General features: G+C 46.2%; 1 protein-coding gene across 2 annotated transcripts; it reads left to right on the top strand.

Annotated features, from left to right (window-relative positions):
* Nucleotides 1–1890: 1890 nt before the first annotated feature.
* Nucleotides 1891–9868, top strand: LOC110486644 (potassium voltage-gated channel subfamily A member 1). Of its 2 annotated transcripts, none has more exons than XM_036941349.1 (3): nucleotides 1891–2168; nucleotides 4082–4859; nucleotides 8151–9868. In XM_036941349.1, the coding sequence occupies exons 2-3, from the start codon at nucleotides 4125–4127 to the stop codon at nucleotides 9057–9059; spliced, it is 1644 nt and encodes a 547-aa protein (XP_036797244.1). In that variant the 5' UTR covers nucleotides 1891–2168; nucleotides 4082–4124; the 3' UTR covers nucleotides 9060–9868. The 2 variants fall into 2 exon arrangements, with proteins under 2 accessions (XP_036797244.1, XP_021414078.2); XM_021558403.2 differs by having other exon boundaries at nucleotides 1919–2168; nucleotides 4029–4859.
* The last annotated feature ends 3638 nt before the right edge of the window (nucleotides 9869–13506 follow it).

Consider the following 13506-nt stretch of genomic DNA (forward strand, 5'->3'; position numbering starts at 1 on the left):
GTCATTACCTGCCTGACACGTGTGCACCATACCCTATACTATACTATACACTAAGCCAACTGAATAAAGGCTTATGAAAGGATCATCAGAAAAGGAGTGTCATGGCTTTTTGTTGTAGGCTTTCAGTTTACTGTTTGGTCTCATAACATGTGTTAACATGTTTGTAAATGTGACTTGAGCCCTACATTTTTCCTGACCACACCTCACCAGGAAATGCATTGGCTCTGCTACGTAACTCATTTAGGGCCCTGAGTGTTTCCTGGTAAGGTGACATGGTCAGAAAAACACAGGGCCCTAGTAAGGAGCATTATAAATACTGAAGCCAGGATGGAACTCCAAAATACATTCTCACTGGGATTTTATGGGTGTTCATTTGGGTCTCGTGAGGACATCAGTACATGTGTTGAGGATGGTGTGTGTGTGTTTGTGTGTTTGTTTATGACAGGGAGAGAGGGGAAATGTAAAACTTTAAGAGAGAGGCAGGGGGCTGACATTAGGGGGTGGGGGTATGAAGAGGACTTTAAGAGAGAGGCAGGGTGCTGGCATTAGGGGGTTTGGGTATGAAGAGGACTTTAAGAGAGAGGCAGGGGGCTGACATTAGGGGGTGGGGGTATGAAGAGGACTTTAAGAGAGAGGCAGGGGGCTGACATTAGGGGATGGGGGTATGAAGAGGACTTTAAGAGAGAAGCAGGGGGCTGACATTAGGGGGTTTGGGTATGAAGAGGACTTTAAGAGAGAGGCAGGGGGCTGACATTAGGGGATGGGGGTATGAAGAGGACTTTAAGAGAGAAGCAGGGGGCTGACATTAGGGGGTGGGGGTATGAAGAGGACTTTAAGAGAGAGGCAGGGGGCTGACATTAGGGGATGGGGGTATGAAGAGGACTTTAAGAGAGAGGCAGGGGGCTGACATTAGGGGGTGGGGGTATGAAGAGGACTTTAAGAGAGAGGCAGGGGGCTGACATTAGGGGATGGGGGTATGAAGAGGACCTTAAGAGAGAGGCAGGGGGCTGATATTAGGGGGTGGGGGTATGAAGAGGACTTTAAGAGAGAGGCAGGGGGCTGACATTAGGGGATGGGGGTATGAAGAGGACTTTAAGAGAGAGGCAGGGGGCTGACATTAGGGGGTGGGGGTATGAAGAGGACTTTAAGAGAGAGGCAGGGGGCTGACATTAGGGGGTGGGGGTATGAAGAGGACTTTAAGAGAGAGGCAGGGGGCTGACATTAGGGGGTGGGGGTATGAAGAGGACTTTAAGAGAGAGGCAGGGGGCTGACATTAGGGGGTGGGGGTATGAAGAGGACTTTAAGAGAGAGGCAGGGGGCTGACATTAGGGGGTGGGGGTATGAAAAGGACTTTAAGAGAGAGGCAGGGGGCTGACATTAGGGGGTGGGGGTATGAAGAGGACCTTAAGAGAGAGGCAGGGGGCTGACATTAGGGGGTGGGGGTATGAAGAGGACTTTAAGAGAGAGGCAGGGGGCTGACATTAGGGGATGGGGGTATGAAGAGGACCTTAAGAGAGAGGCAGGGGGCTGACATTAGGGGGTGGGGGTATGAAGAGGACTTTAAGAGAGAGGCAGGGGGCTGACATTAGGGGGTTTGGGTATGAAGAGGACTTTAAGAGAGAGGCAGGGGGCTGACATTAGGGGGTGGGGGTATGAAGAGGACTTTAAGAGAGAGGCAGGGGGCTGACATTAGGGGGTGGGGGTATGAAGAGGACACCATGCTGAGGTTGTAGAGAGAAGGCAGTGGATTGAATTTCGACCTGACAGCATTCTCCAGAGAAATAGTAGGCATGAGAGAGAGCAAAGGGGAGAGACTGAAGGCTGTGACCTACAAACAAGCTTAACTACCTTCACTTCACCCAGGGTGGGGTATCAGCAGACAGATTAACACTACCCCTGAAGGAGCCATGGTGCCCCCCCCGACACAGCTAGGGAGGTGGGAGATAGAGACTTACGGAGAGATCAAACAGGGGATAGACAGACAGAGAGACGGCCAGAGGGAGGGCCAGACGGACAGACAGACAGACGGCCAAAGGGAGGGCCAGACAGACAGACAGACATCCAGACAGACAGCCAGACAGATACCCTGTGGCGGAGGTACAGTAGTGGAGGCACCGTGATTCTCCTGAGTGATTAGTCTCTATCAACAGTAGCTGACTGACAGAGGGGTGAGTGGAACAGTGCAGGCTGCTTCTTGTAAATAACACCAATAATATGGTTCTTACTTCACAGCAGCATGCTTGGGCATGGCATGTATCTAGGATGTTTATGAGTAGGACTCTGTGTTATTCTAATAATGGCTGTGTCGACTGTAAAGACTAATGTTCTGATTAAATAAATAGTCATTCTGAACATAAAGGTTAACGGTTCTGATTGAAATAACACCTGTCTAGTTCATGCTTTTATTTGTTATTCTTTACTGTAGATGTAAAATGTGTCTTGCATACTACCTACCGGTCAAGACTTTCAGAACATTGACTCATTCAAGGGTTTTTCTTTATTTGAACTATTTTCTACATTGTAGAATAATAGTGAAGACATCAAAATTATGAAATAACACATATGGAATCATGTAGTAACCAACAAAGTGTTAAACAAATCAAAATGTATTTTGTATTTGAGATTCTTCAAATAGCCACCCTTTGCCTTGATGACAGCTTTGCAAACTATTGGCATTCTCTCACCAGCTTCACAAGGTAGTCACCTGGAATGCATTTCAATTAACAGGTGTGCCTTCTTAAAAGTTCATTTGTGGAATTTCTTTCTTTCTTAATGTGTGTGAGCCAATCAGTTGTGTTGTGACAAGGTAGGCAGAGTATACAGAAGATAGCCCTATTTGGTAAAATACCAAGTCCATATTATGGCAAGATCAGCTCAAATAAGCAAAGGGAAACGACAGTCCATCATTACTTTAAGACATGAAGGTCAGTCAATACGGAACATTTCAAGAACTTTGAAAGTGCAAAGTGCAGTCGCAAAAACCATCAAGCGCTATGATAACTGGCTCTCATGAGGACCACCACAGGAAAGGAAGACCCAGAGTTACCTCTGCTGCAGAGGATAAGTTCATTAGAGTTACCAGCCTCAGAAATTGCAGCCCAAATAAATGCTTCACAGAGTTCAAGTAACAGACACATCTCAACATCAACTGTTCAGAGGAGACTGTGTGAATCAGTCCTTCATGGTCGATTTACTGCAAAGAAACCACTACTAAAGGACATCAATAAGAAGAAGAGGGTTGCAAGGGCCAAGAAACATGAGCAATGGACATTAGACCGGTGGAAATTTGTCCTTTGGTCTGGAGTCCAAATTGGCGATTTCCACTGTAAAGCATGGAGGAGGAGGTGTTATGGCGTGGGGGTGCTTTGCTGGTGACACTGTCTGTGATTTATTTAGAATTTAAGGCACACTTAACCAGCATGGCTACCACAGTATTCTGTAGCAATACGCCATCCCATCTGGTTTGGGCTTAGTGGGACTATCATTTGGTTTTTCAACAGGTCATTTTTATTTTTTAAATGTAACCTTCATTTAACCAGGCAAGTCAGTTACAATGACCCAACACACCTCCAGGCTGTGTAAGGGCTATTTGACCAAGAAGGAGAGTGATGGAGTGCTGCATCAGATGACCTGGCCTCCACAATCCCCCGACCTCAACCAAATTGAGATGGTTTGGGATGAGCCAGACAGCAGATTGAAGGAAAAGCAGCCTACAAGTGCTCAGCATATGTGGGAACTCCTTAAAGACTGTTGTAAAAATATTCTATGTGAAGCTGGGTGAGAGAATGCCAAGAGTATGCAAAGCTGTTATTCTGCTGTAGAAACTAGTACAAATAAAGAAAAACCCCTCAATAAGTAGGTATTCTAAAATTCTTGACCGGTAGTGTATTTGGGGGTGAATTGGCGTAAATTACTTTAAGCTTACATTTCTGTTAAATAATTATGAGTATTAAAATTGCCAATAATGTGAGTTGTTTCTCCTCCCACTTCTTTATCTGCCTTTACCTGATATGTCTCTTCTTCTGCAGTACCTGATATTTTTCTTGATAACTTCAGCAGCGTTGTGCATTTCTCTCTAGAGTAAGGGGACAAACTGTCCTCACAAAGAACTAAATAGAAGCTGAATGACAGACCAAGGAATGGAGAACCATGACAAGGGTGGAGGTGAAGGAGGAGGAGAAGGAGACAAGAAACATCTCCCAGAGGAGGTGAGCGAGAGCGACAAGGAGACCAAGGACCAGCGCAACAAGGCGGAGAAGGGAGAGAAGGAGACAGAGAACAATGGTAGTGAAAAGGAGAGGGTTGAGGGGAAAAGGGAAAGCTGTCGTCGCTCAGGCTCCCTGTGGAGGGGGGGCTGGGCCCTGACGGAGCGGCTAGCCATCAACGTGTCAGGGATGCGCTACGAGACACAGCTCCGCACTCTGGCCCAGTTCCCTGACTCCCTCCTGGGGGACCCTAACCGCAGAATTCGCTACTTTGACCCTCTGCGCAATGAGCTGTTCCTGGACCGGAACCGGAACTGCTTTGACGCCATCCTCTACTTCTACCAGTCTGGCGGGCGGCTGCGGCGGCCTGCCAACGTGCCCCTGGATGTGTTCTTGGATGAGCTGCGCTTCTATGAGCTTGGTGAGGAGATCATGGAACGCTTCAAGGAGGATGAGGGCTTCCCCAAGGAGGAGGTGCCTGCGCTGCCTGAGAACGAGATGCAGAGGAAGGTTTGGATGCTTTTTGAGCACCCAGAATCCTCCTCGGGCGCACGCATCATCGCCATCATCAGCGTCATGGTCATTGTGGTGTCCATCGCCATCTTCTGCTTGGAGACGCTGCCTGACTTCAGGAACGAGAAGGAGCTCCGAGAGGTGAGAGGGGGCCGTTGTGGGGCCAGGGGCCTGAGGGCCAAACATAAATGACACACAGGAGAGAGAGAATGAGAGATAAACAGAGAATAGTAGAAAAGGAAACAAACAAAGGGACCAGGAGAAAGGAGAGGCTGCGGGAGATGTACATAAAGCACAGATAGAGGAAGGAGAGGAATGAAGAGAGGAATGAAGCGAGGGATGAAGAGAGGAATGAAGAGAGGGATGAAGAGAGGGATAAAGAGAGGAATGAAGAGAGGAATGAAGAGAGGGATGAAGAGAGGGATGAAGAGAGGGATAAAGAGAGGAATGAAGAGAGGGATGAAGAGAGGAATGAAGAGAGGGATGAAGAGAGGAATGAAGAGAGGGATGAAGAGAGGGATGAAGAGAGGAATGAAGAGAGGGATGGAGAGGAATGAAGAGAGGGATAAAGAGAGGGATAAAGAGAGGGATTAAGAGAGGAATAAAGAGCAGAATAAAGAGAGGAATGAAGAGAGGAATGAAGAGAGGGATGAAGAGAGGGATAAAGAGAGGGATAAAGAGAGGGATTAAGAGAGGAATAAAGAGAGGAATAAAGAGAGGAATGAAGAGAGGAATGAAGAGAGGAATAAGAGAGGGATGACAGTTAGTGGATGACAGTTGGTGAAAGTCAATGACAGATGTCACCCTGTGGAACATAAATACTACATGTGTGACGACACAGGCCCCTTACAGGGTTAAACACAACATGCGACACACACACACACACACACACACACACACACACACAAACACAGGACAGAGACATTTCTGAGATTATTTTAGTCATATCGTTAAAATTGAGGGAAAGGAATGGGAAGAGTGGGGGGTGAGGAGAGGGGGAACTAAAGTGTGGTAGGAAAACAAGAGAAATAGGTTGGAGGAGAGAGAGAATCACAGTTAGGGAACTAGAGAAAGAGGGAGGTTGCAGGTAAGAGCGGGAGAGAAAAAGGGGTGGGACAGAGAGAGATGAGGGGCAGGAAGGGAGGGGTAAATATGGACTGCACAAAGAACATTATGCTTTATTGATGGTATCTCCAGATCACTGTCCATCTGTGTCTCACATTGACTGGTGCTCCAGGATCACTGCCAAGACGACTCCGTATGGGAATAGATGGAGTTGATAGGAACATATAAACGGAGAGAGGGGGAGAGAGAGAGAGAGGGAGAGAGGGAGAGAGGGAGAGAGAGAGAGAAAGAGGGAGAGAGGGAGAGAGAGACAGAGGGAGAGAGGGTAAGTGAAAGTGGAGTGCAAAGGAGGAGAGTGGAGAGGAGCGTGTCTCACGTTACTCCTTAGAGATCTAAAGGAGCTATATATAGCGTAAGGACAACCCTAAGAGCACATCAACACGTAAACGTTGGTTCCCATTAATAAACACACTGACTCATACCCACTGAAAGAGGCATGGAAAGAGTAGTACAGAACACCTATTTGATGACTCGCACAAAATTAAATGAACTTCACCTGCCAAGTGGCTTACCGACAAGGTTGGCTTAGCTGCCTTTGGATTTTGAGGGATCATGCAAAAGCACAGAACACATGGTATACGGTGGGTCTTACCGAAGCGCACATGCACACACCCGACCTCTCACACTCACTCAGTCACTCACACACACTCACATGATCAGAACATCTGACAGAAGACACACAGCGCTCTGTACAGACTCAAAATGACAGCATAGGTGGCAGCAACTGAAAATAAATCCTTGTCTTTTACAAGACGACCACCTCCCGTTGCGACGGTAGCTCTAGACACTGCATACAGTATTGAAAGACATGCTGTATGGTTCTGTGACCATTTGGAATGAGCGGCTAGTTGTTATTCCGTTCTTATTGGGTGACAAAGGGTGAGAATGTCTGTCGGGTCAGTGTGATCATGGCTTTTCAACCTCATAAAGGTGAGGAGAAATGGAACTAAAGTGGCTGACAAATGTGAGGGCAAATGTCACTGTCATTTCAGTTGGTAAAAGCATTCCAGGCCTCTACATAAAGACTAACATATGCAGTATATGCACAAACAAACAACTGCTGTATACGCACCTCACACAGGCACACTCATGCAGGCACACGGACAGGCACTAACACACAGAGTATCATAGACTTTTGCTTCACTATAATTTTATCACAGGCAATAACAATTCTGAGCCATTTGCCTCCAATCCATCTTATGGCTGGACATACCATAAAACCTAAATTTGACTGTCCCACTTTGAACCCCAAGACTGCTTCTTAGAAAACATTGTAAGGATGAAATGAAGTGTCAGATTCCTCAGTCAGTCCAGACGCTGTGCTGTATGTAACATTAGCCGTTGTCACATGCAGTCTTGCTCTATAATGTTTTTCTTCTGTTTAAATATAGAGACGAAACACATTTGCATCAAGGTCTGTGGAAAGAAAGAGAAAGTGTGATTGCACAAGTGAAGTTATACACAGTATTACAGTTATCACAGTCTTAATCAGACCGTGATAACAGATGCATTTTCCACATGTGCTGAGGAAAAACTTTGCCACCTTTAAAATAATCACTTCTCCTCCCTCTCTCCTCTTTCTCATGTTTACAGTAGTCATCATGGTTCTCCCCGACCTCTGTCTAACCTTACACCCTTACTATTTCTTAATAATGAATTCATGTCCTTCATTACCCTTGTAATGAACACGAGGAGAGACAGAGAGCTGGTTTCAAGTGCAGGGTGCAGCAGGTGTTTATTGTAAAGGACCACAGGAGGAGGCAGGTAGCTGGGTCCAGGGGCAGGCAGAAGGTCCTACACAGGGGGTCCAAAAGGGAACAGTACAGACATGGAAAAGGCTAGTAATGTAGTCTGGGAGATCAGGCAATAGGTTGATAACAGGAAATCCGATTGGCTAAAGTACAGGCAGGGAATAGGCAAAAGGTACCGTTAGTGAGATAGGCAAAAACCATCATACACAGGAGGAGTAAATCACAGGAAAGCCAGCGCTCTGAAAGACGTGTGTTACAAAACAAACAAAACCTCACAGTGATGTGGAGCAAAGAACTGAACTAAATAGTGTGTGATAATGACATACAGGTGTGTGAACAGGTGATTAGAATCCAGGTGATTGGGATCTGGAGAGTGAGCTGCGTTCAGGGGATCTACGTGTTGGAGGGTGTGAGTTGGAAGGAGACGTTACAACCCTGTTTGTTATCTCTTGTCTAAACCACGGTCATTCCCCCCTTCACTGTTCTAGCTACCCTCAATCTCTCCTGCTTCATTTCTAACACCACTCACTTTCCCTCTCTCCTTCTCTCCCCCCAGAAATTCACCTACCAGCCCCATCCTACCCTCCCCAACATCACCATCCTGGTCCCTCCCACTGGCAGTGCTTTCCATGACCCCTTCTTCCAGGTGGAGACCATATGTATCTTCTGGTTCTCCTTTGAGCTCATTATGCGCTTAGCCAGCTCCCCCAGTAAGCTCCACTTCTTCAAGGACGTGATGAACACTATCGACTTCCTCGCCATCATTCCCTTCTTCGTCACTCTGGGCACAGAGCTGGCCAGGGACAAAACCTCCAACAAGGACCCGGGCATGTCTTTGGCCATCATCAGGGTCATTAGGCTGGTCAGGGTGTTCAGGATCTTCAAGCTGTCGCGTCACTCCAAGGGCCTGCAGATCCTGGGCCAGACTCTGAAGGCCAGCCTGAGAGAGCTGGCCCTGCTCATCTTCTTCCTCTTCATCGGAGTCATCCTCTTCTCCAGCGCTGTCTACTTCGCCGAGGCGGACAGCCCCGACACGGTGTTCACCAGCATCCCCGAGGCCTTCTGGTGGGCCGTGGTCTCCATGACGACAGTGGGCTATGGGGACATGTACCCTACGACTCTGGGGGGCAAGCTGGTGGGCTCCATGTGTGCCATCGCTGGTGTGCTCACCATCTCCCTGCCAGTCCCCGTCATTGTGTCCAACTTCAGCTACTTCTATCACCGAGAGACGGAGTGTCTCGAGAAAATCAGTGAGTACACCCACATCAGCACCTCTCTCTGGGAGGGTGAGGATGAGGAGGGAGACGAAGGGGAGGGAGATTACACTCCCCTGTATGTGGGTGACTGCAAGGGAATCTGTAACCCCCTCAATGGGACACTGCTGTCAGGACTGTGTGCGGGGCAGGACGAGTGGGAGAACAAAGGCAACGTGTACCTCAGGGAACCCCTGGTCACTCAGGTGTGAGACAGGATGGCTGGATAGACAGAGGATCTGCTGAATACAACCCTGGTACTCTGCCTCTAAGTTAAATAGAGAGAAAGATAAAGGAGGATGGCAAAGTAAAGGAGAAGAGACAAAAAAAATACTATTTTACTCAAGGACTTACTTGCACCGTCAATGGCTTACACCGTTTACTACAAACAGAACTGATGAGACCATGGCAGAGATATTGTGACAGCTTGCTTTTTGCTAATGTCACTGAGAATCGAGTATAATGCCATCATATTGACAATAAAAACAGCTGAAACAGAATGTATATTTATTTATGATATATTTACCAGATTGTAATAACAGTTTATACAGAACATACAACTCTAGCAATTGTAAATGTTGGTGTTTTTAAGACATGAGTGAATTGCAGTGCCATTTTATATGTTATTGTGTGCTAGCTAGCTAAATGCACAGGGCCGTTTTGAATGTGTGCAGAGGGTTGACTAAGGGCGTTTTTACCATTTTAGTGAACCCAGTGCAGTTTGCACATTTTTTTGTGCAGCGTGAACACTCTCAAAGAACTCAGACCCCCTCAGAAGAAGAGAGAAGAGCCCCTTAAGCAAACCGAACTGAGATCATCTCGAGAGCTGGTCTGAGTTCGGTTCTCCTGAATTCCGAGGTTTGATTCCTTTTTTAGGGCAATGTGAACACAAAGCTCCCCAGGTTACGCTTGTCATTATTTCCACACGACACACTAGGCTACTGCAGCATTGTTTCCCTTGCCGTAACCGCTCACATTGGTGCCACAAAAGAGAGAAGTGGATGTGCAGGTTCATGGAAAACAACGTGTTTTTTTGTATTGATAAGCGATGGTCAAGAATACACAGAAATGTTTAGTTTTTAGTTCAGACTATTTGTTTGCCATATGTGATCTATAGGCTAAGAGAGGTTCATAAACTCTTTATTTGATTGTGGGGTTTGAATAGTGTGAGAAGACAACAACATATTTGGTGAGAATCACAAGATAGGGTCCAAAATCAATTATATATCTCAAAGGGCGGTAGCCTACATTGGGTGTACAATATTTAATTACAGCCTTATTTCATCTGCAGTTATTCTTCTGCTATTTATTCTGTTAACAATAATATTTACATGTAGTAGTGTCTTCTGATAAAAATGATTATTTCTCCCCTTTTTTCACTAAATGCAGTCTATTAGCTTTCAAAATGTAAGCAGGTGTATACAGCTGTCCGAGAACACGTTTTGATGGAATGTCTTATCCTGCACTGCACTTTGTAAAACCCTGGAGTGCATTGAGTGAATTTTGGAAAAAGATCTTGGTTCCTTTCTAAACATGGCAATGCAAAGAGGACTTGGACCACAGGATAGGTGAAGTGAACTGACAAAAGAGTTGAGACCTCATTCAAAGATCAGTTCTTTTAAAGAGGACTATGTGTAAAAACACTCAATGTCCTGATGGGACTGGGCACCGTCTCTGAAAGCTATGGCAGAAATGCTCTGCAGCGATATTGTGGTGACGTGGAACACAAAGAGATCAGCCTGGTGGCTGTGGTGCAAACAGAGAGCAGCCCTAAGCGTTGGTCCTGGGCCAGTGGAGAGTTTTCAGTGTGTAATGGAGACAGCTAGGCTGGGCGGCAGGGAAATCTGATCCTGGACCTGTCAGGCTTCCAGCTGACCCTTCCTCCCAATGGCTGTGCAGGACTAGTAGACTAGTCGACTAGTCACTAGTAGATACCACTGGCCTACATCCATACTCACCCCACTGGGTAGAAGTACTTTACTGGTCATCCAAAGACACATCCCTGCCCCTGTCCATGTTACCATGGTGCCTCAATTATCTTGCCTACTTAGAATGTGTCTTAACAAAATGCTTTGCACAGTGTTCAGTATTTATACTGTGCTTTATAAATATGTTCTTATGATCAGAGATTGTGAGCTGCACAGATAGTGGGTTGTGTATGTGCGTCTGTGTATGTGTGTGCGCTGTGTATGTGTATATGTGTGTGTGTGGTTACCAGTATGTGTGTGTGTGTGTGTGTGTGTGTGTGTGTGTGTGCGTGCGTGCGTGCGTGCGTGCGTGCGTGCGTGCGTGCGTGCGTGCGTGCGTGCGTGTGTGTGTGTGTGTGGTTACCAGTGTGTGTGTGTGTGTGTGTGGTTACCAGTAAATGTTCTGTGTGTTTGTGTGTATGCACGTGTGTGTATGCACGTGTGTGTGGTTACCAGTATGTGTTCTATGACTGTGAACCCTGTTAATATTTGTTGTATTTAATAAAGATAGTATTTTATCAGTTATCTAAATGAGTCCCTGTTTTGTTAACAGAGGGGAGATGAGTCAGCAGATGCCCACTTCACCACAAAACAATTATCTAAACAACAACAACCAAAATGTCTAGTCTTTCAAAATGTTGACATAATATGTTAAATGTCTGATATTATTGGTAGGTTTAGACACCATCTGTTTAACTTGGTGAGAGAGCAGATTGGATCATTTGAGTTCCCACTTCACATGCACCCCAAAGGATTGAGTTGATTTCCCTCCTTGCAACTATCTCTTTAGACTCTAGAGGTCAAAGCACTCAGTGCAAATCCTCCTAGTCATCCCAGCTCAGGGACATCATACTGAGGACTCTGTGGTTGCTTCTTCTGAGCCATGAAGCCAGAAGAAATATGTACTGTGTATTTTGCAGATTGAAATAATTATGTAAACAATAACGAATTATACAAACAACATACATTTTATGGGACAACCATACAAACAAATCCCATGAGTACAGTGATTCATGTCTGCAATTGTCACGCCCTAACCTTAGAGATCCTTTTTATGTCTCTATTTTGGTTTGGTCAGGGCGTGAGTTGGGATGGGCATTTCTATGTGTTGTGTTTCTGATGATTTTTTTTATCTCTATGTTTTGGCTGGGTATGGTTCTCAATCAGGGACAGCTGTCTATCGTTGTCTCTGATTGGGAACCATACTTAGGTGCCTTTTTTCCCACCTGTCTTGGTGGGAAGTTGACTTTCTTTATGCCACTTAGCCTTAAGCTTCACGGTGTTGTTTTGTAGTGTGTATTGTTTTGTCCGGCGTCTTTTTCTTTATTAAAGAACATGTACGCTCACCACGCTGCACCTTGGTCCGCTCCTTTCATCAGCCCTGACAGTAATGCATTTCTTTCTGCAACATTCTTCACCCTCCGCCCTGAAAAAGCCTAGTTGGCAGAAATGGTGAAATGTGCAGGTGGGATTAAACAAACATGCGACAAGTGTGACACTAATGTAATGGCATCAATAACCATCCTCTACATAGAAATAACATCACCCAGTTCAATACCCTACTCTGCCAGGGAGGACTGAGGAAACTCAGTGACTGTTGCTAAAAGAGAGAAATGCTTCTAAATAAAACTGGAGACAAGCCAGACTGAAGTGAAGTTGAAATGAGTTGATGGGTTTTCAGCAACACTGACGGTTTGAGCAGATGAGTCTCTTCATACCCTCACTGCTTGATGACTGTCTCAATGATTACATACCCTGACCCCCCCCCCCCCCCCCCCCCCCCCCCCCGGGTTGGCTGACATTCCAATGTCGTGTTGTTAGCAGTTTCTAGTGTAATATATGGACAACTCATTTTGTGGTTTTGAGTGATTTATGCTTGTTTTTGGTTGCTATTCATTGAATTGCCCAAAAAAATACAAGTGGCAATCTTGTTGTGTAAGAAATTCCTGTATGCGAGCTGAAAAGACTCAGTTCACTACAATAAATAGAGTAATGAATCATAGTCTGTCTGTTTTGTTGAATACCTTCACCCAGAGAGTCGAGGCATGTCTGTCCCTGTTCACTGGGTTCACTAGGTGGTGGTGGCCTGTTGTGGCCTGAAGCTTTCCCTTATTATCTACCTGTTTCTCTCATCCTCTCCTCCTCTCTCCGTGACGTGCAGGGTCCCAACACTAACGTCAGTCCTGTTTGCAATTACCCACAGTGCCCTGCGCTGTCTGGAAGAATGAGTTGGATTGACGTCTTTCTGGCCATCTGCCGTTCTTCTATTCCTCTCTTCTCCCTCCCTCCCTCCCTCCCTCCCTCCCTCCCTCCCTCCCTCCCTCCCTCCCTCCCTCCCTCCCCAACTCTTCTTTGAGAGGATTAAGTGTCTCTGTGTGTCTTTGTCTCATCAACGTGTGTGTGTGTGTGAGTGTGAGTGTGTGAGTGAGTGAGTGAGTGTGTGTGTGTGTGTGTGTGTGTGTGTGTGTGTGTGTGTGTGTGTGTGTGTGTGTGTGTGTGTGTGTGTGTGTGTGTGTGTGTGTGTGTGTGTGTGTGTGTGTGTGTGTGTGTGTCTGTGTCTGTGTGTGTGTGTGTTCACGGTCTGGTGTGCCAGTTGCAACTTGAACGTCCAGTAATATCCTTGTCCACTGGATTTCATCACTGTCTTTAGTCACAAAATATTGACGTGTGTCCCCTTTTTGTAGTACTAATC

Source organism: Oncorhynchus mykiss, chromosome 13 (genome assembly GCF_013265735.2).
Source record: "Oncorhynchus mykiss isolate Arlee chromosome 13, USDA_OmykA_1.1, whole genome shotgun sequence".
Lineage (NCBI taxonomy): Eukaryota > Metazoa > Chordata > Actinopteri > Salmoniformes > Salmonidae > Oncorhynchus > Oncorhynchus mykiss.